Source organism: Microtus oregoni, unplaced genomic scaffold (assembly GCF_018167655.1).
Source record: "Microtus oregoni isolate MIOR12 unplaced genomic scaffold, Mior012 000003F_ref0000135, whole genome shotgun sequence".
Lineage (NCBI taxonomy): Eukaryota > Metazoa > Chordata > Mammalia > Rodentia > Cricetidae > Microtus > Microtus oregoni.
Genome location: NW_024543062.1, coordinates 27,098,307 through 27,121,256, shown reverse-complemented (window position 1 = coordinate 27,121,256; position 22,950 = coordinate 27,098,307). Strand labels below are relative to the sequence as shown.

The window sequence follows — 22,950 nt, the reverse complement described above, 5'->3', positions numbered from 1 at the left end:
ACATGTGCATGTATGAATGTTTGTGTGTGGGTATGTGTGCATGTGTATGTGTGTGTATGTGTGTCTGCACATGTGCATGCATGAATGTTTGTGTGTGGGTATATGTGCGTGTGTATGTGTGTCTACACATGTGCATGCATGAATGTTTGTGTGTGGGTATATGTGCGTGTGTATGTGTGTGTATATGTGTGTCTGCACATGTGCATGTATGAATGTTTGTGTGTGGGTATATGTGCGTGTGTATGTGTGTATGTTTGTCTGCACATGTGCATGTGGATGTCGGATGTCAACATCGAATGTCTTTCTATCATTTTCCACTTTATTTTTTGAGCCAGGTTTTTCCATGGAACCTGGAGTTCCCCAATTCAGAGGCTGCCACTAAGCTCTGTGAACCTGCCTGTCACCTGCCTGTCTCTGCCTCCTCAGGCATGAGTCACCCTGCCTGGCTTTTAAGATGGTGCTGGGATTTGGGTTCAGATGCTTACACCTGTAAAACAGCACTGAGCCATTGCCCCAGGCCCTGATTTCAGCTTTCTCTTCCACTCCTGAGAAGCAGTCCTCAGTCATCCACGAGGTCTTTAATCAGGGGGTCGCAGACACCAGTGCTGGAATGAGCTACCTGGGGATGCTAACATGGACGTGCCCAGGCTATGTGGTCAGGCTGCGCTTTAAGACTCTTGCTTTAGGAGCGACTCTCCGAGACTCTGATGCGGACGGTATGCGGTGCATACTGCCAACATTCTACCCTCCACAGGAGAAAAGAGTGGTGGCCAAACCAGTGTTGGATCAGTTTCCATTGATGAAAGAGCTGTCTATGAGGTAAGGGTCCCAGCTCAGGACCATACTTAAAATGGGGAAATCTTCTCTGGATGGGGGTGTTTAGTACATCCCAATCTCTGAGAAACCGGAGTGAGAACCAAAAAGAAAAACAAACGTGGAGCCATCGAGACGGTTCAGCGGGTCAAACACATCCTGTGCAAGCCTGCCGTAGCTTTCCTTGTTTACGAGACTCAGAAAGGACATCCACTAAAGTAGTGTAAAGCATATAAGGTTGAGCGATCTCAAAAGGTAGTTTTGGATGGTCACGCAAGCTGTGATGGAAAGTAAATTAGGTACAACACTTTGGACTCACCACGATAGGATATAGGGTATTTCCTCTGAATCTGTCAGATGCAAATGAGCTAGACATTGTTGATGTACTTATTGCCTGGATATACTGTATATAGTAATTGTACTTAGTATATATGGTTTTTCTTATATTAATTATGACAAAAGGGGAAATATAGTGATACTTTTTTTGTGTTTTAATAAACAAAGCTTGCCTAGGTCTGAGTTCAATCCCCAGGACCTATGTAAAAGTGGAAGGGGAGAAGTGACCCACGGAGGTTGTCTTGTGGTCTCCATGTGTGTGCCACACTCACAAATCACACACACATACTGGTATATAAAAAGAAAAAAAAATCATCCTGGTGTGTCTTTTGCCCTCTACCTATCACCTCAGAGACACCTAAGATGTCTGAAGACATTTCGGGTTGCCACGGGACACCTGACAATGTCTTTCGGGTTGCCACATCATCAAGGATAGATTGCCCACTAAAGGTCGAGACCCCCTTCTCATGGTCTTGTATAAGTATTTATTGCCCAGATACCTGGCTGGATGTGTGTCCCTTGATCCTGTCTCCCTAGCGACTGGAAATGATGCAGACATTGGTGCTACCCCGTGCTCCACCCGCCATCTATCTAGAGCCCTTCAGGCTGAGCCTTCATGTACCCTAATGCACGGGACCAAGGCGCTGATAGGAGATGGCCTTGTGCCTCTCCTCATCTGTCACTCACCCTCTCACGAAGCAGGGGACTATGTCATCAGCCTGTATCCGGTTGAGCCAGGAGGAGCACACGCCATGGTGAATGGGTCCTTCCCCATCTAACAGAACGAGCAGGTGGTTCAGACCATCACGCCACGCACTGTCTCACTCCTCCAGTCCCAGCCCCAGCCCTCACCCGCAGTGAAGTATCTCCCAGCTCAATGCTAAGGGTTGTGCCTCAGAGTTCCAGACCTGGATCCTTGCTCTGAAGGGGAGGAGGAGCTGGTACACTCAGAGTGAGTTGAGTGTGCAAGTGCATAGGGTTTGGATCGGTCTGGGTGTGAATGCTCAGAGGACTTGGGTCAGGGTGTTCTGAATGGCTTCTTCATCCTGTCTCAGAGTCTCTAGGCACTGTGCACTTCAGGGGCTTGATCTCAAGGGAAAGACATCACAGTGGTGTCTGTGCTATTTAGCTCCAGACAGGCCTGTGTGATGCTCCTGTGAGTGCTGCCTGGCAGGGTGGACAGGGTGAGAGGAGGCCTAGGTGACCCCCCAGACACACACCTTGCCTATTCCTAACCATATTCAGGGTTAGCTCAGCTATGGGACACACTCCATTCCATGAGCTTGGCGGGCAGTGTCCTGTAAGAATTGGGGATCGAATCCACAGGTCATTCAAGGAGAGACCTCCAGATACCATGAGGGGGAATGCAGATTCAGGAATCCCCCAGATAGAGCTTCCCCAGGTACGCACCTCGAGTGTGGTAGGAGACAATGGCCACAGTGAGGTGCACTTCGTCGGGGTACATGTCTGGGGAGGAGCTGATGGAATAGTAGCGAGGCTGCAACAGGGACAGCTGGGTGAGGAGAAGTGTAGCCGGCATCTGGATGGACGGGAACTCCTCCAGCACCTCCACAATAGTGGGGTTCTTGCCCCATTTCCACTCCTCATATTCCTGCAGCCCCTGTGAGAAGAGGACAGAGAGGGGCTTGAGTCAGTGGGGCCTGGAGGAAGACCAGGGGAGCAGTGAGCTGACCTGAGGGTATTCCGTACCTACAGTGGGGCTAGGCAGCTCTGGCTTTGAAAGAGAGCCTCTCTTAAGATAGTGGTTCAAGTATGAAGTGTCCCTCACAGGCTGTGTTTGGACACTTGGGTCTCAGTTGGCAGTGCTGCTTTGGAAAGTTGTAGAATCTTTAGAGGTAGAGCCTAGCTGGAGGAAGTGAGTCCCTGAGGGCGGGCCTTCAGCTTTTATAGCCTAATCCACTTCCTGTTGACTCTGCTTCCTGACTGCTGTTGCAATGTGACCAGCTGCCTCATCTGACTGTGGCTATACCTTCCCTCTCATGATGGCTGCTCTCTGTGGCCTCTCTTGCCTTAGTTGCCTATTATTGGGCATTTGGTCACAGAGATGGCCATAGCTATTCTGAAATACCAATACCCCAGGATGGTTAATTGGTTCAGTAAAATCTATCACTCACGTCCCGGAGGTTCGTGGTTGGGGGACCAGCAGATTTGGTGTCTGGGGAGAATCTACTTTGGTGTAGATCCTATAGATCATGTAGATCCCAGTGGTGCCTACGTGTCTACATGTGGCAGAAGGGAGAAGCAGATTTCCTGCTTTCTTTTTATAAAAATGTCTATCTGGCCTATGGGGGTAAGGTCCTTGATGCAATTGTCTTGCAAAAGCCTCTCCCCTCTCTCTTCCCTTCCTCCTTCCTTCCATTTTCTTTCTTTCTTCCCTCCCCTTCCTTCCTCCCTCCCCTTCCTTCCTCCCTCCCTCCCTTCTTTTTTCCCTCCCTCCCTTCTTCTCTCCCTCCCTCCTTCTCTCCCTCCATTCTTCCCTCTCTTCCTCTTCTTTCCCTCCCTCTCCCTTCTCTCTCTGCCCCCCCTTGCAGCACCAGTCCTTGTGACTGAATTCAGAGCCTTGAGCACGTGACTGTAGCCTCCATCTATCAAGCTGCATCCCCAACCCCATCCCTACCTCTTGATGTCATCCCCTGATAAGTGACACATCCAATCTAACCGAGGGAGTTAATTTCGATGTGAGAAGCCTAGGGGCCATAAACACTCACTCTGCAGCAATGGCTTATTATCATCCCATCTCACAGATGAGGTTACAGAGACACAGAGTCCTGGTAAGCTAGGACTAGGCCTGTGTCTGAGCCGGGAATGGCCACCTCTAGCTGGCACACAGATCCACAGCGGCCACGTTTGTGTGGCCTGTGAGGTAAGAATTGTTTCTACGTTTAAAAAGATTTACTTTAAATTTTTATTTGTGTGTATGTGTCTCTGTGTCTTTGTGTACACGTGTGTGCGTGTATGTGTGTGCACGTGTCTGTGTGTCTGTGTGTGAGTGCTTACAGAGGCCAGAAGAGGGCGTCAGATTCCCTGGAGCTGGGATTACAGACAGTGGTGAGCTACCTGCTGTGGATGCTAAGCATTAAACCAGTCTTTGCAGGAACAGCAAGTTCCTTAAACTCTGAGCCACCTCTCCAGGTGTTTTTAAAGGTATCCATTTCCAACCCTGAGCCCCATTGGCCTCCAGCTGCTGCAGGCAGCCTCACTCACTTGTCTTACTGCTGGGTCTGAATCCCCAGCGAGAAGCAGCCTAAAGAAGGTGGATTTGTTTTGGATTACGATTCAAGGAGACACAGCCAATCATGGTGGATGAGGGACTGCAGGAATAGGAGGTGGCCATCCCATTGCACACATGCAGCAGGAGTGAGGCAGAGGATACATGGGGACATGGAACTGGGATCTAAGACCAAGATTCATCCCTAACAACCCACTTCTTCTAGGGAGGCCCTGCCCGTTAAAAGTTTCATAGTGTTTTCAAACAGTGCCCCCAGCAATGGACCAAGGAGGAGCGTGTGTGTGTGTGTGTGTGTGTGTGTGTGTGTGTGTGTGTGTGCATGTGTGTGTGTGTGTGTGTGTACATGGGAGTATGTGCACTTGAGGTCAGGTGCCAGCAGAGGCCAGAGGCCCTAATCTCCTGGACCTGGAGTTAACAGACAATTGTAAGCCACCTGATGTCGGTACTGGGAACCAAACTTGGGTCCTCTAGAAGAGCGGCAAGTTCTCTGAACAGCTGAACAAACTCTCCAGCCCCACGTTTCAGATTCAAAACATCAAAGGTCTCGTGACCGAGAGCCTCCAGGGGAAGACTCTGGACAGGCATGCATCTAACACTGACTTCCTTGGGCAGTGACCTCTACCTGAACCGCATTCGGCAGCTGTGCTACTGCTGGGCATGGATTCCTGCAGGATGTTCAAGCTCAGGACAGATGCCAAGGTGACTCTTTCAGGGAGCCATGACTTTGGCTCTAGGAACACCCAAGGACCATGGGCATTTTTTCAGAAGCCACATTGCAAGTGGTACACTTCCATCTGACCTTGCTCCTTCCCTTCTTCTCTGGGGTCTGCTTTGTTTTGTAGTCTGACCATTCCCTCCCAGCCACCTCTATCTCCCAGCCTGTTTTCTCTCTCACAGGTATTTCTTTCTGACAACAACAACAATAATAAAATTCCACTCACTTGTCTTGGAGACTCTGTGCTTTCCGGAAGAAATGAACTTTATATGAAACTCTCTCTCAAAGAATACTATGCAAAATGTTCCCCCGTCATACTCACCCCCGCCACCATTAATCACAAGTTTCTAGTCCAAATTATACATCTTCTAAAAGTTATAAAATCCTGCTAAGCTTAGGATGCAAAATGACGGCCACCCGTTCTACCACGGCCATCTGTCTCCTGCTCCCCATTCGGAGTCCTCGCTGCCTTCTGGTGTTTATTTTCACTTTTCTCGATAATGTGCACTTGCTAATGAGCCTCCCTCTTGCTACTCACCACCCAGTCCACTTTCTTGGATAGCAAAAGAAATGGCCTCTGCCGGGGGGGGGGCTGCTTCCTTGGAAGGAGACCCCCCCTTCCTGGAAACATTGGGGTTGGGTGGTCTACCTGAGTAGGTAGGTGTCTTTATTTTAAATTATACTAATTTTAAATTTTTCGATTTAAGCTAGGAGGTGGTCCCAGAACTCGGGAGGCAGAGGCAGGTGGATCTCTATGAGTTCAAGGCCAGCCTGGTCTACAAGAGCTAGTTCCAGGACAGGCACCAAAACTACAGAGAAACCCTGTCTCAAAAAACAAAACAACAACAGCAAAAAATTTTAGATTTATTTTATGTGTCTGAATGTTTTTCCTGAGTGTGTGTGTGTGTGTGTGTGTGTGTTTACCATGAGTGTGCCTGGTGATTCCAAAGGTCAGAAGAGGTTATCTGATTCCCTGGAACTGGGGTTATGAGTTGCCATGTGGGTTCTGGGAATAAAACCCTGGTCCTCGGGTCCTCTGCAAGAACAGCCAGTGTTCTAAAGGGTTGAGACATCTCTTCATCTCTTACGTTTTGTGCACAGGAGAGAGTGTCTGAGTGTGAGAGTATGAGTGTATGTGCACACACAAGGAGAATTCAGAGGGCAGTTTTCAGGAGTAACTTCTCCTTCCGCCATGTGGGCCCAGGGGATTGAACTGAGCCTAGGTTGTCAGCAGGTGCCTTTATCCACTGAGCCATCTTGCAAGCCCTGTTTTTGTTTTTTGACAAGTCTCATGCATTCCAGGCTGACACTGAATTCTCAAGTGAAGATGACCTTGAACTCCTGATCCTCCTGCCTCCTTGGTCTAGTTCATGTCTAGTTCATGTGGTACTGGGGATTAAAGCCAGGACTTTCTGTGTACTTGGCAGGAGCTCTACCCACTGGGCCACATCCCCAGCCTTAGGTGCCCTACTGAGCAAGGACAGAGAGCATCTTGGGTAAGGACCTTTGTGATATCTAGGCAAGGGTGGTAAAGCTGCTGGGTTCATCTGATCACCAGGATCACCAGAGGTCTCTTGTCTCTTTTCTAGCAACCTTTTTTTTTTTTTTTAGCTATTCTGGACCAGAAAATACCACTGTTACTACCACCAGAATCAAACCCCTATCTGTAAACCCGCTGTGAGGATCTCTGCTACCTTTGCTTCCATGCATGGGTTAAGCTGGCACCGACAAGAGCTCAAAACCACAAAGGAAGGCAGTAAGAGTTATTATAGCAATGCCTGCTGAGTTTCAGGAAGGGTCCCTTTCAATTTACCAGGCTTGAGAGCTGGGAGTCAGAAGGGACAAACCAATATGGCGACCATATGCAAACGAGGCCACGCCCCCCTTACTCACGACTGCCATCTGCTGTGAAAAGTTGGAAGAGCATATTCATTGCTTTTCCAAGACCCGGGACCAACCTTGCTGAGGACCAGCAGCCGCTGCTTCTCTTTCTCGCTGGTGGCCAGGGAGGCGAACTGCTGTAGCTGCAGGGGCGTGGGTGGCGTGGTGATGTCCAGGTAGTACTTGAAGGCCTGGAAGATGGTGCAGGGTGGGAGGCGAGGCTCATCCTTCCAATTGCTGATGACGCCTGGGGAGGCACAGGGGGGATAATGCTCAGGTCACCTAATCCTCACCACACTTATCACCCCAGATGTGGAAGAGGAAGCACAGAGAAGTGAAGGAATTTGTCTAAGGGCCACACAGCTTTCCCGGTGCAAAGGCAGGCCTTCTAGCCTCACCCCTGGCTCTAACTACGCTGTACCCCTGGTTCTCCATGTCCATGGCAGAGGAATGAAAGCAATGGAGAGAGAGAGAGAGAGAGAGAGAGAGAGAGAGAGACTTCATCTGTACTGAAATGTACACTTTTTTCCTTGTCATTATCCATAAACACTATGGTGTAGTGACAGTTTATAGGGCATTTATATCACACTGGGTAAGCCATCTAGAGAGGGTTTAAAGTATGCAGGAGGACGCACATAGTGGCATGTAGGTACCACAGTGTGCGTAGGTGTTATGTTTACATATGTTTACATAACACCTTTTCCATAAGGACTTGGGTATGCATGGATTCTGGCATCTTCTAGGGGTCCTGGAACCCTTCCTCCATGGGGGGAGGACTATTCTGTGTACCTTACAAACATGATCCCCTACCTCATTGTGAGCTCGAGACATGATGGAAATTCTGGTCTAACACAGAGAACTACATGCGATTAGATTCCCTAAGTGGGGGGGGGGGGGGGGGCGCGCGTGTCTCTTCATAGTGGCTCCTGCCAAGAGGATTTGCAGAAAGGCTTTGGTAGACAGCATGCCATTTTCACATTCTAGTTAGCTCCCCTGCAAAGGTGACAGCCATGGTGTCACAGGCTGCCAGGCATGGCCACCACAGCTCCTTGTACTGGCGTCTGGAGCCCATTCCCTATCTATGAAGTGAAGGCGGAGCTTGGAGACCCTCAGCTTTGAACATTCCCTATCTATGAAGTGAAGGCGGAGCTTGGAGACCCTCAGCTTTGAACATTCCCTATCTATGAAGTGAAGGCGGAGCTTGGAGACCCTCAGCTTTGAAGGTTCTTCAAACAAGGTGTGACAGGCTGTGTCTGTGGTTTTAGTACTTAGGAGGCTGAGGCAGGAGGATTGAAAGTTTGAAGTCAGCCTTGTCTACATAGAAAAAGGAAAGAAGGGAGGAAGTAGGAAGGGGAAGAGGAAAAGGATGAAGGAAGGAAGGGAAGGAGGGAGGGAGAAAAAGGGAAGGAGAGAAAACTAGAAACAAGAAGGGGAGGGAGGAAGAGAAGGAAAGGGAAAGAAAGAAGAAAGTGAAGGAGGGAAGGAGGCTACGGGTGATCCATCCATCAACTAAAGTGAGATAGGGAGCCCTCACCGAGAGGCCAACCATGCTCTGGCGGCTACTCTGCCCACTTGGAGCTGCGGCTCTCGCAGCCCTTCCATTGGGTGCAGCTGGACCCTCACCCAGAGCTGTGTTCCTCTCCTCCAGCATCTCCACCTTCACCATGTGGTTGGCAGGCGGTGCATCCTCCAGCCGCTCAATGAGCGCATTCACGAGGTCCTCGTGGTTGCCAGGGAAGACACCTAGGTGGTCGCCTGGCTGGTACTGCAGTTCCTGATTCCCATTGGTGTGGAGACGCACGAAGATGGTTGATCGGCTGCAGGGAACGAGAGGGATCGTGAAACAAAGAATTGAATTCCAGTTCAGGCTTGGCAGCAAGCACCTTTATCCACTGAGCCCTCTTGCTGGCCCTCTGTTCTCTTTTGCAAACAAGGTCCCTATTGCAGTATAAGAAGGCCTGGCTAGAGGCTCGGGCCTCTCCTGAGTAGACATGTCAGCGTATGAGAATTCTTAGCTTGAGGACGAGCGTGTACCTGCTCACACCTGTGTGTTTCCTGTTCAGGGGGCTCACACTAACCAGCTGCATCAAGAATGAAGTCTTGGGGCTGGAGAATGGTTCTGTGGTCAAGAGCTCTTGCTGTTCGTGCAGAAGACCTAGGTTTAATCCCCAGTACTCACGTGGCAGCTCACAGCCATCTGCAGCTCCAGCTCAAAGGGACAAGGATTCCCTCTTGTGGTACATGGATACACATGCAGACAAAACATCCACACACATAGAATAAAATAAAACTTAAAAAAAAAAACCCAAAAGAATAAATTCTTAGGGCTGGGGAGCTGACTCAGTGGTTAAGAGCACTGGCTGTTCTTGCAAAGGACCTAGGTTAGGTTCCCAGCGCCCACATGGAGGCTCACAACCATCTTCAATGCCAGACATTGCTCTTTCCCTTCGCCAACTGGTCTCAGTGGAGGGAGAAACTCGCATCTTCCACATGTAAATCACGCTTGAGTAGACCAAGAACCCTTGCTATTTAGGGATGTTTTTGGCATAACCAAGAGTCCCTTTGTGCTAGGAATAGCCACAGTTATTAAAAATAGCTAAACTGGCACATATCTTTGTGTGTGAGTGGGGTGGATAGCGTGTGAAGTCATCTCTTGAAGTCTGGTACTCTGTCTGTGGTATGGTGGGGGAACTTGAGAAGACTGTGTGTTCCTAGGGTTTGGGATGCCCTTCCCTCTCCCAGGAGGGTCTTACCCTCTCTGGGATGCGGAGCTTGTCAGTTTCAGCAGCTCACAGGACTTGTTTTTATCTCTAACTCACATTAGCATTTAGTTCCTAGGAGCAAAGACACCACCACCACCATAGCTTTCACTGGTGACGGGAAGAGCGTGACAGCAGCCACTAGCCAGCAGGGGGCGCTGCAAGGCTTCTAATTCAGGAGCCTGTTGCTCAAGCAGAGTAAGTCTTCGAAAGGCTTTCATTTCAAATCAACACCCAATTTCTTCCCTGCGTCAGGACTTATTCCCAAGGGGAAGGCCAAGGGCCTGATCCTGCTGAGCTGGCTGACGCTCACCTGCTTCCCCCAGGCCTCCTGATCCTGCAGGCGATTGGACAGTAAAGGAGGGACAGGATAGGGACGGGATGTGGCCAGCAGGTGCGTGGAAGGTGGGTCCAGGTTCTGTCCCATCTGGGATTTTGCACAAGATGATGTGACTGGGTGCCCAAGGAACCTGGTTGGACAATCCTCGACATTTTGCTGTGAAGTTTAGTTTCACTGGCTAACATCAATTACTGTCACACCCTCAATTCTTTGCATTTTTTCTACATTCATGAAGCTCTGGGATAGGGATTTTTTTCTTTTCCTTTCTTTCTTTGTTCCCTCCTCCTGTCTTCGTCACAGATTCTCTCTCAGGCTGGCTTTGAATGCTCACCTCAGCCTCCCAGTGCTAAGATTACAGGTGTGAGGCACGCCTCACGTGGTCTGCTGAGCAGCTGTGGGAGAGACAGGCCATGTGGGAAACAGTCGCCATTCAGGCCTTGTGTTCCTCTCTCCTCACAGCCCATCCCATGTCCCGCTCATTTCTTTCACGTACAGAAGTGTCACTTACATGTACTCAGACACACAGGCAGATAGATGCACATGCAGACACATGTGTGCACACGCAAAGACACACACAGATACATACATAGACACGTAAAGACAGGCAGACATACTCAGGGCAGTGGTTCATGTAGGGTCACCAGCAAGACAACAATTGTCTGACACCCCGCATTAGATAGAAAAATCCGAATAGCTAATAGCTCCATCCAGCCAGAAGGGTAAGGAGAGCCTGAGCTGGCTGCCCCAACAAGGTGCAGTTGTCTATGGGTTCCTGTGGCTTTAGGCACCTGGGAGAGAGTGATGGGCGGGGAGAGTGGGCGGGACATCTTATCCTCACTGGAAATCACTGAAAGGTCTCACAGGGTTAGGGCGGTGGATATGTGGCAGCAGAGGGGAGGGTGGCATAAGGGAGACAGTGGTCGCTTGGGGTCTGCTTTTTGACATAATGCGGATTGAGCACACGGAGACCCCTGGGCAGGGTGATTGAGGAGAGAGAGTCAGCAGAAGTCCAGGGCAGAAAAGGGGAACAGCGCATTAGGAAAGCTGAAACGGTGCTTTCTTCATTTTATGTTGACGGTGTTGGGCTAGGTTGTCCAGGCTACCTTCTAACGCACTGTGTAGCCCAGGCTAGCTCTGAACTATACATGCTAGGCACATCAGGAACTCACAGTCCTCTAAAAGGCATGTGCCACCATGTCTGGCCATGACTGCAGAGTTTGAGAGAGGTGATAGGTGGGTGCCAGGGGCCTCTCCATGACTGACTGTAGTAATATGAGCGGCGGGGCTGCGTCCCCAGCACCCCGGCTGCCTGGCTAGCTTATGCCCGAAATAACAACACACAAACTGTATTCATTTAATCACTGCTTGGCCCATTTCCATCTAGCCTCTTCTAGGCTAATTCTCACATATTAATTTAGCCCACTTCTAATCATCTGTGTAGTGCCCCTAGGTGCGCTTACTGGGAAGATTCTAGCCTATGTCCATCCTGGGCCGGAGCTTCATCCCGTGCGACTGTCTGGGAGCTGGGAGCATGGCGTCTCTCTGAGGCATCTGCTCCTGAGAGGAGAGCTGTGGAGTCTGAGCTCACTTCCTCTTCCTCCCAGCGTTCTGTTCTGTTTACTCCTCCCACCTATCTTCTAACCAATGAGGGCCAAGCAGTTTCTTTTTATTTAACCAATGACCTTCCTCCATCAACTGACCAGACAAAGATTTCAGAGAATCCCCTTTGATCTTCAGGAAACACTGTGGGCTGTAAATTGGGGGAGAGAGTGCCTCTACTTCAATCAGCATTTTAAAAAAGATCTCTTGGGTTACCTTATCTCAAAAACATACAGAATCTCGGGCTAGAGAAATGCTCTGTAGTAAGTGTGCTTGCCCCCCCCCCCAAGCAGAGGGCCTGTGTTTGGATTCCCAGTGGCAAGTAAAAATCATGGAGGCGGCATGCGCCTATAATCCCGCAGCTGGAGAGGAGGGGCCTGGGGCTCACAGGTCAGCAGTCCAGTTGTATCGGTCGGTGACCTCCAGGTTTAGTGAGAGCCTATCTAAAAAGCTAAGGTTGAAAGTAACTGAGGAGATTCCACCTGTCACCTCGGGCCTCTATACATGTGTCCACACATGCATAAATGTGTGCATCCCACACGGACATAGAGATTGCTCTATCCATGTCCATCGAAGATTCCCTTCGTGCCCTCAAGTTCACACTTCCCTTTCTAGGCATCTTCTCGCTTTTCTTTTTTTTTAATTAATTAATTTATTTATTAAAGATTTCTGCCTCCTCCCCGCCACCGCCTCCCAACATTTCCCTCCCCCTCCCTCGATCAAGTCCCCCTCCCTCATCAGCTCAAAGAGCAATCAGGGTTCCCTGCCCTGTGGGAAGTCCAAGGACCACCCACCTCCATCCAGGTCTAGTAAGGTGAGCATCCAAACTGCCTAGGCTCCCCCAAAGCCAGTACGTGCAGTAGGATCAAAAACCCATTGCCATTGTTCTTGAGTTCTCAGTGGTCGCTTTTCTTCTGGGAATCCCACCCTCCTTACCAACCAATCCCAGTCCTTCAGTCTCGCCCCTTGACTTCTAGAATTTTCCGTTTCTATCCTGCCCACACTCACCCCATTACACCCTCTCACACATTGCTTTTCCTAATTACTGTGCCTGTATCACAAAATTTGTTTCCAAGCAGGATGCCGAGGAGGGTCACTCTGCATGGGTGACACACGCCAAAGGACACTTCCTTCCTCTTTGGCACCGTACCTGTAATTAAGGATTACTAGTGGGAACAGTTTGTGATGTTTTCCTAGGCCAGAGAGGCTCCCTCTTTGGCCTTGTCCTGGGAAAGTGGGTGAGTTATGCTTTTCCACTCAATTATACTTAAAAAATTCTATAAAGCGTTATCTTTTAAAAATATATTTAGTTATTTTTATTTTATGTGTATGTGTATGGGTGTTTATTTTACATGCATATGTATGGGTGTTTTTCCTGCATGTACATTTGTGCGCCATGCTTGTCTGGGCCCACAAAGGCCCAAAAGAGGGAGTCAGATCCCCTGGAACTGGAATTATAGGTGGTTGTGAGCCACCATGCGGGTGCTGGGCATTGAACCCAAGTCCTCTAGAAGAGCATCCAGGGCTCTTAACCACTGGCCCATTGCGCCAGTCCCCTAACCCCTTAGGCGCAGTTTGGTCGCTAGTTCATAACTCTTTTAACTCTATTCCAGTTCCTAACCTTGCTTGGCAAATTCCTTTGTTAATCTTGGAAACTCTGCCAGAGTTGGGTCCCTCCGGGTGGTAGACAGCAGCGGATTCCAAGGACACGTGCCTGAGAACCATGCTCTTGGGAGGACCCACTCCACACTGGCTTTTCATGGACTCTTCAATGCGCATGGCTCCTTGGTGCACTTAGAACCCCTCTTGTAACACCATGTCAGTGGTGACTTTCCATGGGATAGAGTGGGGACATCAGGTACGGCTTTTCCACAGCCCCTCTCCGTCAGATGTCCCTATGCATCTAATGCTGCATGGAACTAACTGTTCAAAGATACTAAGTGCCTAATCTATTATATTAATGTCTGAGAATATTTGAGGGGAGTTCAAGAGGCTCGGGGTTCTGCCCTGCTGACCTCTCTAATCAAAGGCTCGGAAGGGCACGCAGGAAGCATGCATGCTAACTACACAGGTAGCATGAGGAGACGGGGAGGAACAATGGATCCTGTACTGTGCCAGCCACTTTAGGAGGATCATTTTCAATGGTCACAGCAGCCTGGCAAATGAGACGGAGACCATCTGGGGAGTCATTTGGTGTGGTGGCCAGATAATCAGGTCAGTGTGACCTTGAAAAAAGACACTTGCATTTTCTCTTGGTTACTTCTCATATCTAACATGTGAACAATTGTGACCTTTATTTCCTGGACTGGTGTGAGTTAGAAATAGCATTCAGGGAGCTCTGCTCGGTGCACGGAAGACAGAGAGTATCAGATACAAGTGAGCAAGCTTGCTGTTAGCGGTTCCGTGCTATAGTAAAGGAGAAAGGACCTCAGAGCATCCCAGTGGCTTTTTAAGAAATGCGTTTATTTTCATTTTGTCTATGAATGTTTTGAATGTATGTGTGTTCACTGCTACCCATGGCAACCAAAAGAGGGAGCCACATACCCTGGAACTGGAGTTACAGATGGTTGTGAGCAACCATGTGGGTGCTGGGAACCAAACCAGGGTCCTCTGCAAGAGCAGCCAGTGCTTTTAGTCACTGGTCACCTCTCCAGTTCTCAGTTCCACACCCTGTGACTTTCCCAAGGCTGCTCGGGAAATGTGTTAGAGAACTGGGGTCAGTGCCTAGGACTGCAAAGGATAAAGAATTTAGGAGACACACCTCAGCTGTAACTGAAAGGTGAAAAAATAAATGCCAAGAGGGATCAGCGCAAAGACTTAATTATTATAGATGAAGAGCGGCAGCCAGCCTGCGTGTGATCATTCTGAAAAGAGAGGTGCCTGGGCTCAGTGAGGACACAGGCTTGGTGGGCGGGTGGGTGGGCCATGAGGACAGTGTTGCAGGACAGGTGATATCGGCATGTCCTGTTCAGGCTGGTGATGGCGGTAGCTGGCCCGACACAGTTGTTGGTGGTGATCATGTGACCTCTGCTGCTGAGGTCTGGGAGTGATATTTCCAGTGGAGGAGTAAGGTGGTTAAAGCCTGAGGCTCCGGAAGCCGGGTCTTAGGAAAACAGCTTGGAAGCCAAGGGACCCAAAGGATATGGGGCAGTGTCCTTGGTCATGTAAGTCTCTTGGGAGGGAAAAATGATTTGTTTTGGGCATTGCTGAAAAAGCTAACTGTGATTTTGTTTTTTGGTTTTTCGAGACAGGGCTTCTTTATAGCTTTGGAGCCTGTCCTGGAATTAGCTCTTGTAGACCAAGTTGGCTTTGAACTCACAGAGATCTGCCTGCCTCTGCCTCCCAAGTACTGGGATTAAAGGCGTGCACCACCACTGCCCAGCTAAGCTGTGTGGTATTTATTTATTTATTTTGGTTTTTCGAGACAGGGTTTCCCTGTGTAACAGTCCTAGCTGTCCTGAAACTAGCTCTTGTAGGCCAGGCTAGCCTAGAACTCACAGGGATTTACCTGACTCTGCCTCCCAAGTGCTGGGATTAAAGGCGCGTGGCACCACCACCCAGCTAAGATAACTGTGTTTTAAGTCAAGTGCTAAGATTCAAAATGCAGTTCACTAGTCCAGCACTCACCTAGTGTGTGTAAGATCCCAGGTTCAAGCCCCAGCATTGCATAAAACAAAAGCCTCATCAACCCCCCTGCCCCTGCTCCAAGTGCTAAGACAAACATACTCTCTATCAGATAGCAAGGTGTTTGGCTATAGCAGAGAGTAAATTGTTTGGCTATGTTGGGTAGTAAGATAATTTCTAGGGCTGGGGAGATAGCTCATGGGGTAAAAACATTTATGGCACAAGACTAAAGACTCGAGTCCAGCTCTCTACAGCCTATGTAAAAGGGTTCATAGCGCTGGAGAAACGGAAAAGTGGTTAAAAGCACTGGCAGCCATGGCAGAGGAGCGGGTATAGTTCCCAGCATCCACATGGTGGCTCACAATCACCTGTAACTCCAGTTTGAGGGCATCGGACACTCTCCTGGTCTTGGTAAGCCATACCTCCCCACCCCCAACACACACACGAGCAACAACAAAAAGCCAAATGCAGAGCGAGCATGCCTGAAAAGCCCAGCACCCATAGGAAAGGACAGGAGGGTTCACAGAAGCTCCACGGGCCACGTTGGGCTCGTGCAGCAGTGAAGAGTCCCTGTCACAAATGAGGTGGGACGTAAGGATGGGCACTCAAAGATTGTCCTCTGATCTCCCTAGGCACATGGTGGCACACAGATAATATATTATAGATAGGGTTTCGAATCAAAGAGTAAGCAATTTGGGGGTGTGCCTGCCATCACTCCACAGTACAAGTAGCTATTTTTGCAGCTCTCTAGAGCAGTGGTTCTCAACCTTCCCAGTGTGACCCTTAACCATAAAATTATTTTTGTTGCTACCGTAATTTTGCTACTGTTATGAATTGTAATGTAAACAGCTGTGTTTTCCAGTGGTCTTAGGTGACCCCACCATGGAGGGTCATTGGATTCCCCAAAGGGGTCGTGACCCACAGGTTGAGAAATATTGCTCTAGCAAACCATCACTCACAGTATTGGATTGAGCACTTTCAGATGGAGATACTGCCTATGGAGACTACTCCACTACTTCACAAGGGGGCAGCCTGCCAAGCTCACCCTGAGGCCCATTTCTTTCTCAGCATTATATTGACACTTCTTCGTCCCTGTCTCTAGTTAGGGACATGGGGACATAAAGGCAGGGGTCTGAGGACCTGGTGTGAGGGGCTCCAGGAGCTTTTAATGGTCTCTGGAATCTGAGTTCTCCTTCCTGGAAGCGGAAGGGATTGCTGCTGAGTGGGTGTTCCTACCTGGACTTGGGGCTCTGCAGGTTTTGGCGGCTAAGGAATCGAGCAGCTGAGACTCGCTTTTTGTGCACACTGGAAAGACCTGTGAGGAGAGAAATAATGGCCACCATGAGTGGGGTTTAAACAAAGCTCCACAAAACCTCTCCACCCTTGGGTACGTGGGTGTGCATGAATGTCTGCATGTGCCAGTGTGTGTGCAGGTACATGTGTTTGTGTATGTGTGTATGTAGAGGCCAGAGGATCCTGAGCTGTCATTGTTTAGACAAAGTTTCTCTCTGGCCTGGAGCTGGCCAGTTTGGCTAGGCTGACTGGCTAGTGAACCCCAAGGTTCTTTGGTTTCCTCTTTCCCAGTGCTGGGACTGTAAGCATACACCACCATGCCTGGCTCCTTCATGGGTTCTGGGGAATCAATGCAGGTCCTGGTGTCTACAAAGCCTGTCCTTTACCAAGTGAGCCACCTCCTCTGACCCCTTTCCAGCTCTTCCTCTGGAGTGGAAAGGGTGAGGGTGAGGGTAGATATCAGTGGGGCTGGGTGAGGTGGATGCAGACACAGAACCAAATGCCAAGGTAGATGGAACGGAGGTGGGGATGGTTTGTAGGCAGGCTGTGTGACCGGAGAGAGACTCCCCATTATACAGTACCCTGCACGTGGGGACAAAAGTATGGCCTGTGTGCTTCAAGAGATTCTCTGAAAGGAGACCAGAGTGTAAGCCACCACTCCCATACACCCTTGAGAGGATATCTCCAGCCCAACCCTCCCAGGGTCAGGTACCTTGTGTCAGCTCTGGAGCTTCAGCCACGTAGGTGAGGCGGAACTTGTTCCTCTTCCAGCTGCGGTCGTTGCTGATGAGGGAATTGTTCGCCTTCTCGATGTTGACGTCATCCCCCACACAGAACACATCACAGGCTGCCTGTGACCCACACAGAGTTTCTAGTGACCTCAGTTATCCTAGATGGTGCCTCCCCAGGAGCTCCAAGTCATGGCATGGATGTCTCTCTCCACCCCTCTTTTTCTCTCCCCTCTCACCCTTTTCTTTCCTCCCTCTCTCCACTCATTAATCCATATACCCATTCTTCCTTCCACCATCTATCCACCAACTCACTTACCCACCCATTAATCTACCCACCCCTTCATCTACCTACCTGTCTGTCCATTTATCTTATCAACATTTTCTTCCATCCATTCAACTAACCATCCATTCATCTATCATCCATCCATCCATCCATCCATCCATTTATCATCCATTTATCCACCCATCTATCCATCCATCCATCCATCCATTTATCATCCATTTATCCACCCATCTATCCATCCATCCATCCATCCATCATCTAAGCATCCATCCATCCATCCATTCATCCATCCATCTATCCATCATCTAAGCATCCATCCACTCATTTATCCATCCATCTATTCATTTATCATCCATCCATCCATCCACCCATCCACTGACACACACACCCATCTATCTGTCCATCTCCACATAATATTTCATCCACCTGCTCACTCTTTCATATCCATCCATCTGCCCCACCCATCCATGTACACATTATCACCCTCTATTTTAAGCAATGACTTGAGATCCTCACCTCTACTAAAGACACGGCTGTAATGACATTTATTACTAAATCCCACATACCCAGAGGTTTAATATTAAAAATGAAAGTAAATGCCATAGAAGGTTTTTTTTGTCTTCTTCAAAAGATTTAAAACAATTACACAAAAGCAGAAGAAGCTGTCTGGATACACATTTTTTTCTTGTTTGTTTCCTTTTTGGTCAAAACTCTTTTATCAGCAAACAGTAATGATCCCAAGATTACTGCTCAGAATGATTAGCAAACTTTTTCTGAGATAGGCCCAGGGAGCTCTTGAACCTTCAGGTCCCAGTAATGCCCCTGCCTCAACCTCTTAGATAACTGAGACTGAGGCATCAACAACCATGGAATTACTTAATCCAGTGAAATTTGAAGTTTTCAAACATAGGCTTTATTATTATCTGGTTGTGTGCTTATTTCAAAACAGTTGACATGTTCGTCAACAGAAAAATAGAAAAGCCAAGTATCATGGGGTGTAATATTATTTGGCCACAAAACGGGATAAAGTGCTGGCACATGCCACAACATGGATGGACCTTAAAAGCTCTGTAATATGGGAAAGAAGCCAGTCATAAAAGGTTCTGGTATTGAACTTCATTCATATGAACAAGAAAAAATATCTGCAGACACAGAAATGAGTCTGGTGTGGGACAATGGTCTGTATTCTGTCACTTATATTTTAAATAAATGCTGAGTAGCCAGTAGCCAGGCAGGAAGTATAGGCAGGACAACTAGACAGGAAGTAGAGGCAGTTCAATGAGAACAGGAGAATTCTGGGAAGAAGGAAGTCCTAGTCTGCAGTCGTGACCCAGCCACAGAAGTAGTAAGATGTGACTGCCTTGCTGAATAAGGTACTGAGCCACGTGGCTAACATAGATGAGAATAATGGGCTAATATAAGTTATAAGAGTTAATAAGAAGCCTGAGCTAATGGGCCTATCCGTTTATAACAAATGTGGACCTCTGTGTGATGTCTTTGGGGCTAAATGGCTGTGGGTCCTGGTGGGTCAATGTGAGTCACTGTTCAAGCTGAGGGCAGGATGGGAAACCAGGATATCAACAGCTGCAGGGTTTAGAGCAACGGTTTTCAACCTGTGGGTCCTGATCCCACTGATAAACTTCTATCTCCAAAAAGTTTACGTTACAATTCATAACAGTAGCAAAATTACAGTTATGAAATAGCAATGAAAACAGTTTTATGGTTGGGGGGTCACCACAACACAAAGAAGTGAATTAGAGTGGTAGGAAGGTTGAGAACCACTGGTTTAGGGGCTTCTTGGGGGCTTGGCCTTTGGGATGCTCAGTCAAAGTAGACCGATGAGAAGAGAAAACACAGTTATCTCAAATGTGGGTGAACTTGAATTCATCTCGGCTCTCAATGTCTGGATGGAAATCCAGGAAGAGGCTTATAGACATAGATCCCTTTAATAACTCATAGATCCTTGGGCCTCAGTTTCCCTTTTGGCCTTCGGCACAAGTTCAATGACAAGCTGCCTAGGACCCTTCCTTCTAGGGTAGCTCATGAGGACGGATTCCAGGGCCGTGGACAGAGAGAATAAAAGCCACAGGGCCGGCTTCAGTGTCCCTGAGATCTCTGAGTGGGAAAGGTGTATGTTAAGGTTGCTCAAATTCACTGGAGCTGTATCCTGGCTGTGGACATTGGGGGAGGACCCTCCTTGGCCTTTCCTTCTCTTTCTCCTTCATTTTCTTCCTTTTTGCCTCCCTCCCTCCCTCCCTCCCTCCCTCTTTCCCTCCTTACTTTTCTTGCTTTACATTTCTACCCCCATCTCCTTTCCTTCCCATTCTGGGGTTACAAACCTGTGCCTCCTGCTTGCTAGGCAAACACACTACCACTGAACCACACTCATGGATAGCTTGGTACTGTCTCGGGTACAGAGGGTCTCCTACCTTGAAGACCTTCTTGGCCCAGGTCCTGAATGCCTCTTCCTGCCCACAGAGCTCATCCCCCTCCCTCATCTTCAGAATCCTCTCCCCTCCTAGCTCCTCCAGGAGGGTGTCCACTGCATGCCCAAAGGCGCAGAAGTGAGGGTATGCCCGAGAGCCCAGGCCGAATACTGAGAACCTGTCCAGGAGAAAACAGAAGGTCTGTGATGGGGGACTGCAGGGTGTGGGGTGTCTGGTCCCATGGGCTGATTAGTGTGACCTTGAAATTCATGTACCGGAATCCTGAACTCCATGGGATGGTATGTTGGAATAGGAGCTTTCAGAAAGTGATCAATGTTAGTAAGCTCCCTATAAAGTCATTCTCTCCTCCTCCTCTTCCTTCGCCCCTCCTCTCCTCCTCTTTCTCTAACAAACTGCTAAGAGAAGCAGTTGGAATCTAACCTTGCTGAACTCCTAGTTCGGAACTGTGTAAAAACACATTTTAGTGGAAGGATGACTTTAATCCCAAGAGCTCTTAAGACCCTTCTTCCTCTTAGTCTCTGACAGTGATGATTGTCCTCAAGAGAAGGTTCCAGAAGTTTCCGAGGAAGGAGAGGGCAATGAGCGGGAAACATCGGCTGTTGGGTATAGTCTCTCCTCTGTTAGCTAGACCATGGACAGAATAGAATCTCAGCAGGGATGCTTCCATTTGCCACAAGTCAATGTCTCAAAGATGGCCATGAGGACCCTAATGTGGTGGCCATCGGGGATCTGAACTCACAAAGAGACCCGAAGGACTTTTGAATTTATCACATGTTGGTGTAGAAGTGGGATTTCCTACGTGGGGATGATAGAGTCGTGCACACTGTACATGCATGCTGTACCCTTTCTAATGTCTGTGAAACTAGTGTTTCACAAGCTCTCTCCACCAAGAGAACTTGATTCAGTGGGGGTGAAGCGAATGTGAGTTTTCTCCATGCTGAGGTGGGGACTGTAGGACTGGGGAGGGCGGTGGACCTTATTTATTTATAGGATTTTTCTTTGTTTGTTTGACTCAGGGTTTCATATAGCCTAGGATGGCCTTGAACTCTGCTTCTCCTGCTCCCATCTCCTGAGTACTGAGACATTAGTTTTTATAGTGCCAACAGTTAGTTTGCCCTCTTTTTTTTTTTTTTTAAAAAAAAGATTTATTTATTATGTATACAACATTCTGCCTCCATGTATGCTGACACACCAGAAGAGGGCGCCAGATCTCATTACAGATGGTTGTGACCCACCATGTGGTTGCTGGGAATTGAACTCACGACCTGTGGAAGAAAAGCCAGTACTCTTAACGACTGAGCCATCTCTCCAGCCCCCTAGTTTGCCCTCTTACAGATATTATACTGCTCATTTCTGGAGAGTGGTCCTGACTAAGCCATCTGGACTACAATGATGGATTCACCAATGCGACAGAAGCCCCTGTCTGCTGTCTCCAAGGAGGATGCTCTGATAAAGACAGTCACCCCAGACAAGCCAGGAGTGGAGCCTTGTCACCCACTGTCCCTGAGTGGTTCGAGGCTGCTGGGGATGAAATGGCAGCAGAAATGGAAGAGGAAGGAGGAGGGAGGGAAGTTGGGAGGAGGCTTTTCATCATTACAACATGAACTGGGATGGACCCAGTGGTCTCACTGGTGGAGCAAATGTCATCACAGGTCTCTCTGTCATCCTTTGACCCTGTTAGATTCTGCTGTTCCTTTCTTTCACAGCCTTCTTCTCCAGGGGCTCCAGAGTCCTCCCAAGCACAGCCTGTGCATGAGACCAGGTTTTTCCCGTCACCCCCCACAGTTTTGCTGGGTCTGAGTACCACTCCTCACAGGGAAGCAGCCTACGCACAGACGAGGCAACCAGTGTGGACAAATCAGAGGGGTGACAGAAAAGGGTTCTTCTGTTTCATGCCTTATCCCAATACAGATACACCTAAGCCCAACATCCCTGTTATGTGGGTGTGTACTGTTGGCCACGTTAGACCTTACTGGATACTGTTAATGACTCCTTGTGTTTTAATTTGCTTTTTAAAATTACTTAGCTGTGTCTGTGAGTGTCTTCACACACGTGTGCAGATGTGCATGCCTGTGCATAGGCAGAGGCTAGAAGAGGGTATTGCATATTCTCCTCTACCTCCCCACCTATCCCTTTGAGGCAGGGTCTCTCCTTGAATGTAGAGCTTACATTGTATAAACCAGCAAGTCCCTGCCATTCTGTTTCCACTCTCCTGAGACATGGGGTTGCAGGCATGGGTAGGATACCTGGCTTGTGTAACTTCCTTTTGTTTTTCATGCACTGACTGGGCAGACTACATACTATGGCTTGAGTAATTGAGTCCCTGACTCCCACGAGGAAGCCTGTTCTGATGGAATGAGGGGAAAGGACTTCTGGGAGGTGATTAGGTCATCAGGGCAGGGCTCTTAGAATGAAGTGAGTGCCCATTTAAGGGGTTGAAGGAACCAGACTTCATCCCTCCCACCACATGAGTGCACAGCTATAAGGAGCTGTGCATGAAGTAGGGGTGAGCTCTCACGAACCCTGACCTTGGACTCCCCAGGCCCCCAGAAATGAGAGCAACAAATGTCCATCAGTCTTTCACTACAGCATCTCCAACAGACTCAGGCGCGTGACCTTCCTGCTCACCAGCAGAGGATCAGGTGGCTGACTCATGACAGCACTTCCGGACGGGCTGAGGGGCCCACACCACAGTCACTGGGAGACTCACGTTACCATGACAATCACTACCGAGGAGTCCAAAGCTCCTATTTTAAACCTCGAAATCAACAGTTGACTAAGTTCTCATCTGCTGGGCCAGATAGCAAAGACATTTAAGATTTCAAAGTTGAAAGGTTCTTTGTGGGTTTTTAAACAAGGAAAAAAAAGTGCGTGCATAT

At 48.8% G+C, this 22,950-nt stretch overlaps 1 protein-coding gene across 4 annotated transcripts in view; it reads right to left on the bottom strand.

Annotated features, from left to right (window-relative positions):
* Positions 1-22,950, bottom strand: part of Nos1 (nitric oxide synthase 1) — a 108,521-nt gene that overhangs the window by 12,984 nt on the left and 72,587 nt on the right. For 3 of the 4 annotated variants that reach the window (XM_041648223.1, XM_041648221.1, XM_041648220.1), the window contains 7 exons: positions 20,054-20,228; positions 17,323-17,461; positions 16,554-16,632; positions 8,619-8,812; positions 7,073-7,242; positions 2,560-2,770; positions 1,837-1,924 (listed from right to left, as the gene is read on the bottom strand). In XM_041648223.1, coding sequence (XP_041504157.1) covers positions 1,837-1,924; positions 2,560-2,770; positions 7,073-7,242; positions 8,619-8,812; positions 16,554-16,632; positions 17,323-17,461; positions 20,054-20,228 — 1,056 coding nt within the window. The remainder of the gene's footprint in view (positions 1-1,836; positions 1,925-2,559; positions 2,771-7,072; positions 7,243-8,618; positions 8,813-16,553; positions 16,633-17,322; positions 17,462-20,053; positions 20,229-22,950) is intronic. The other variant, XM_041648222.1, reaches the window with a different exon arrangement.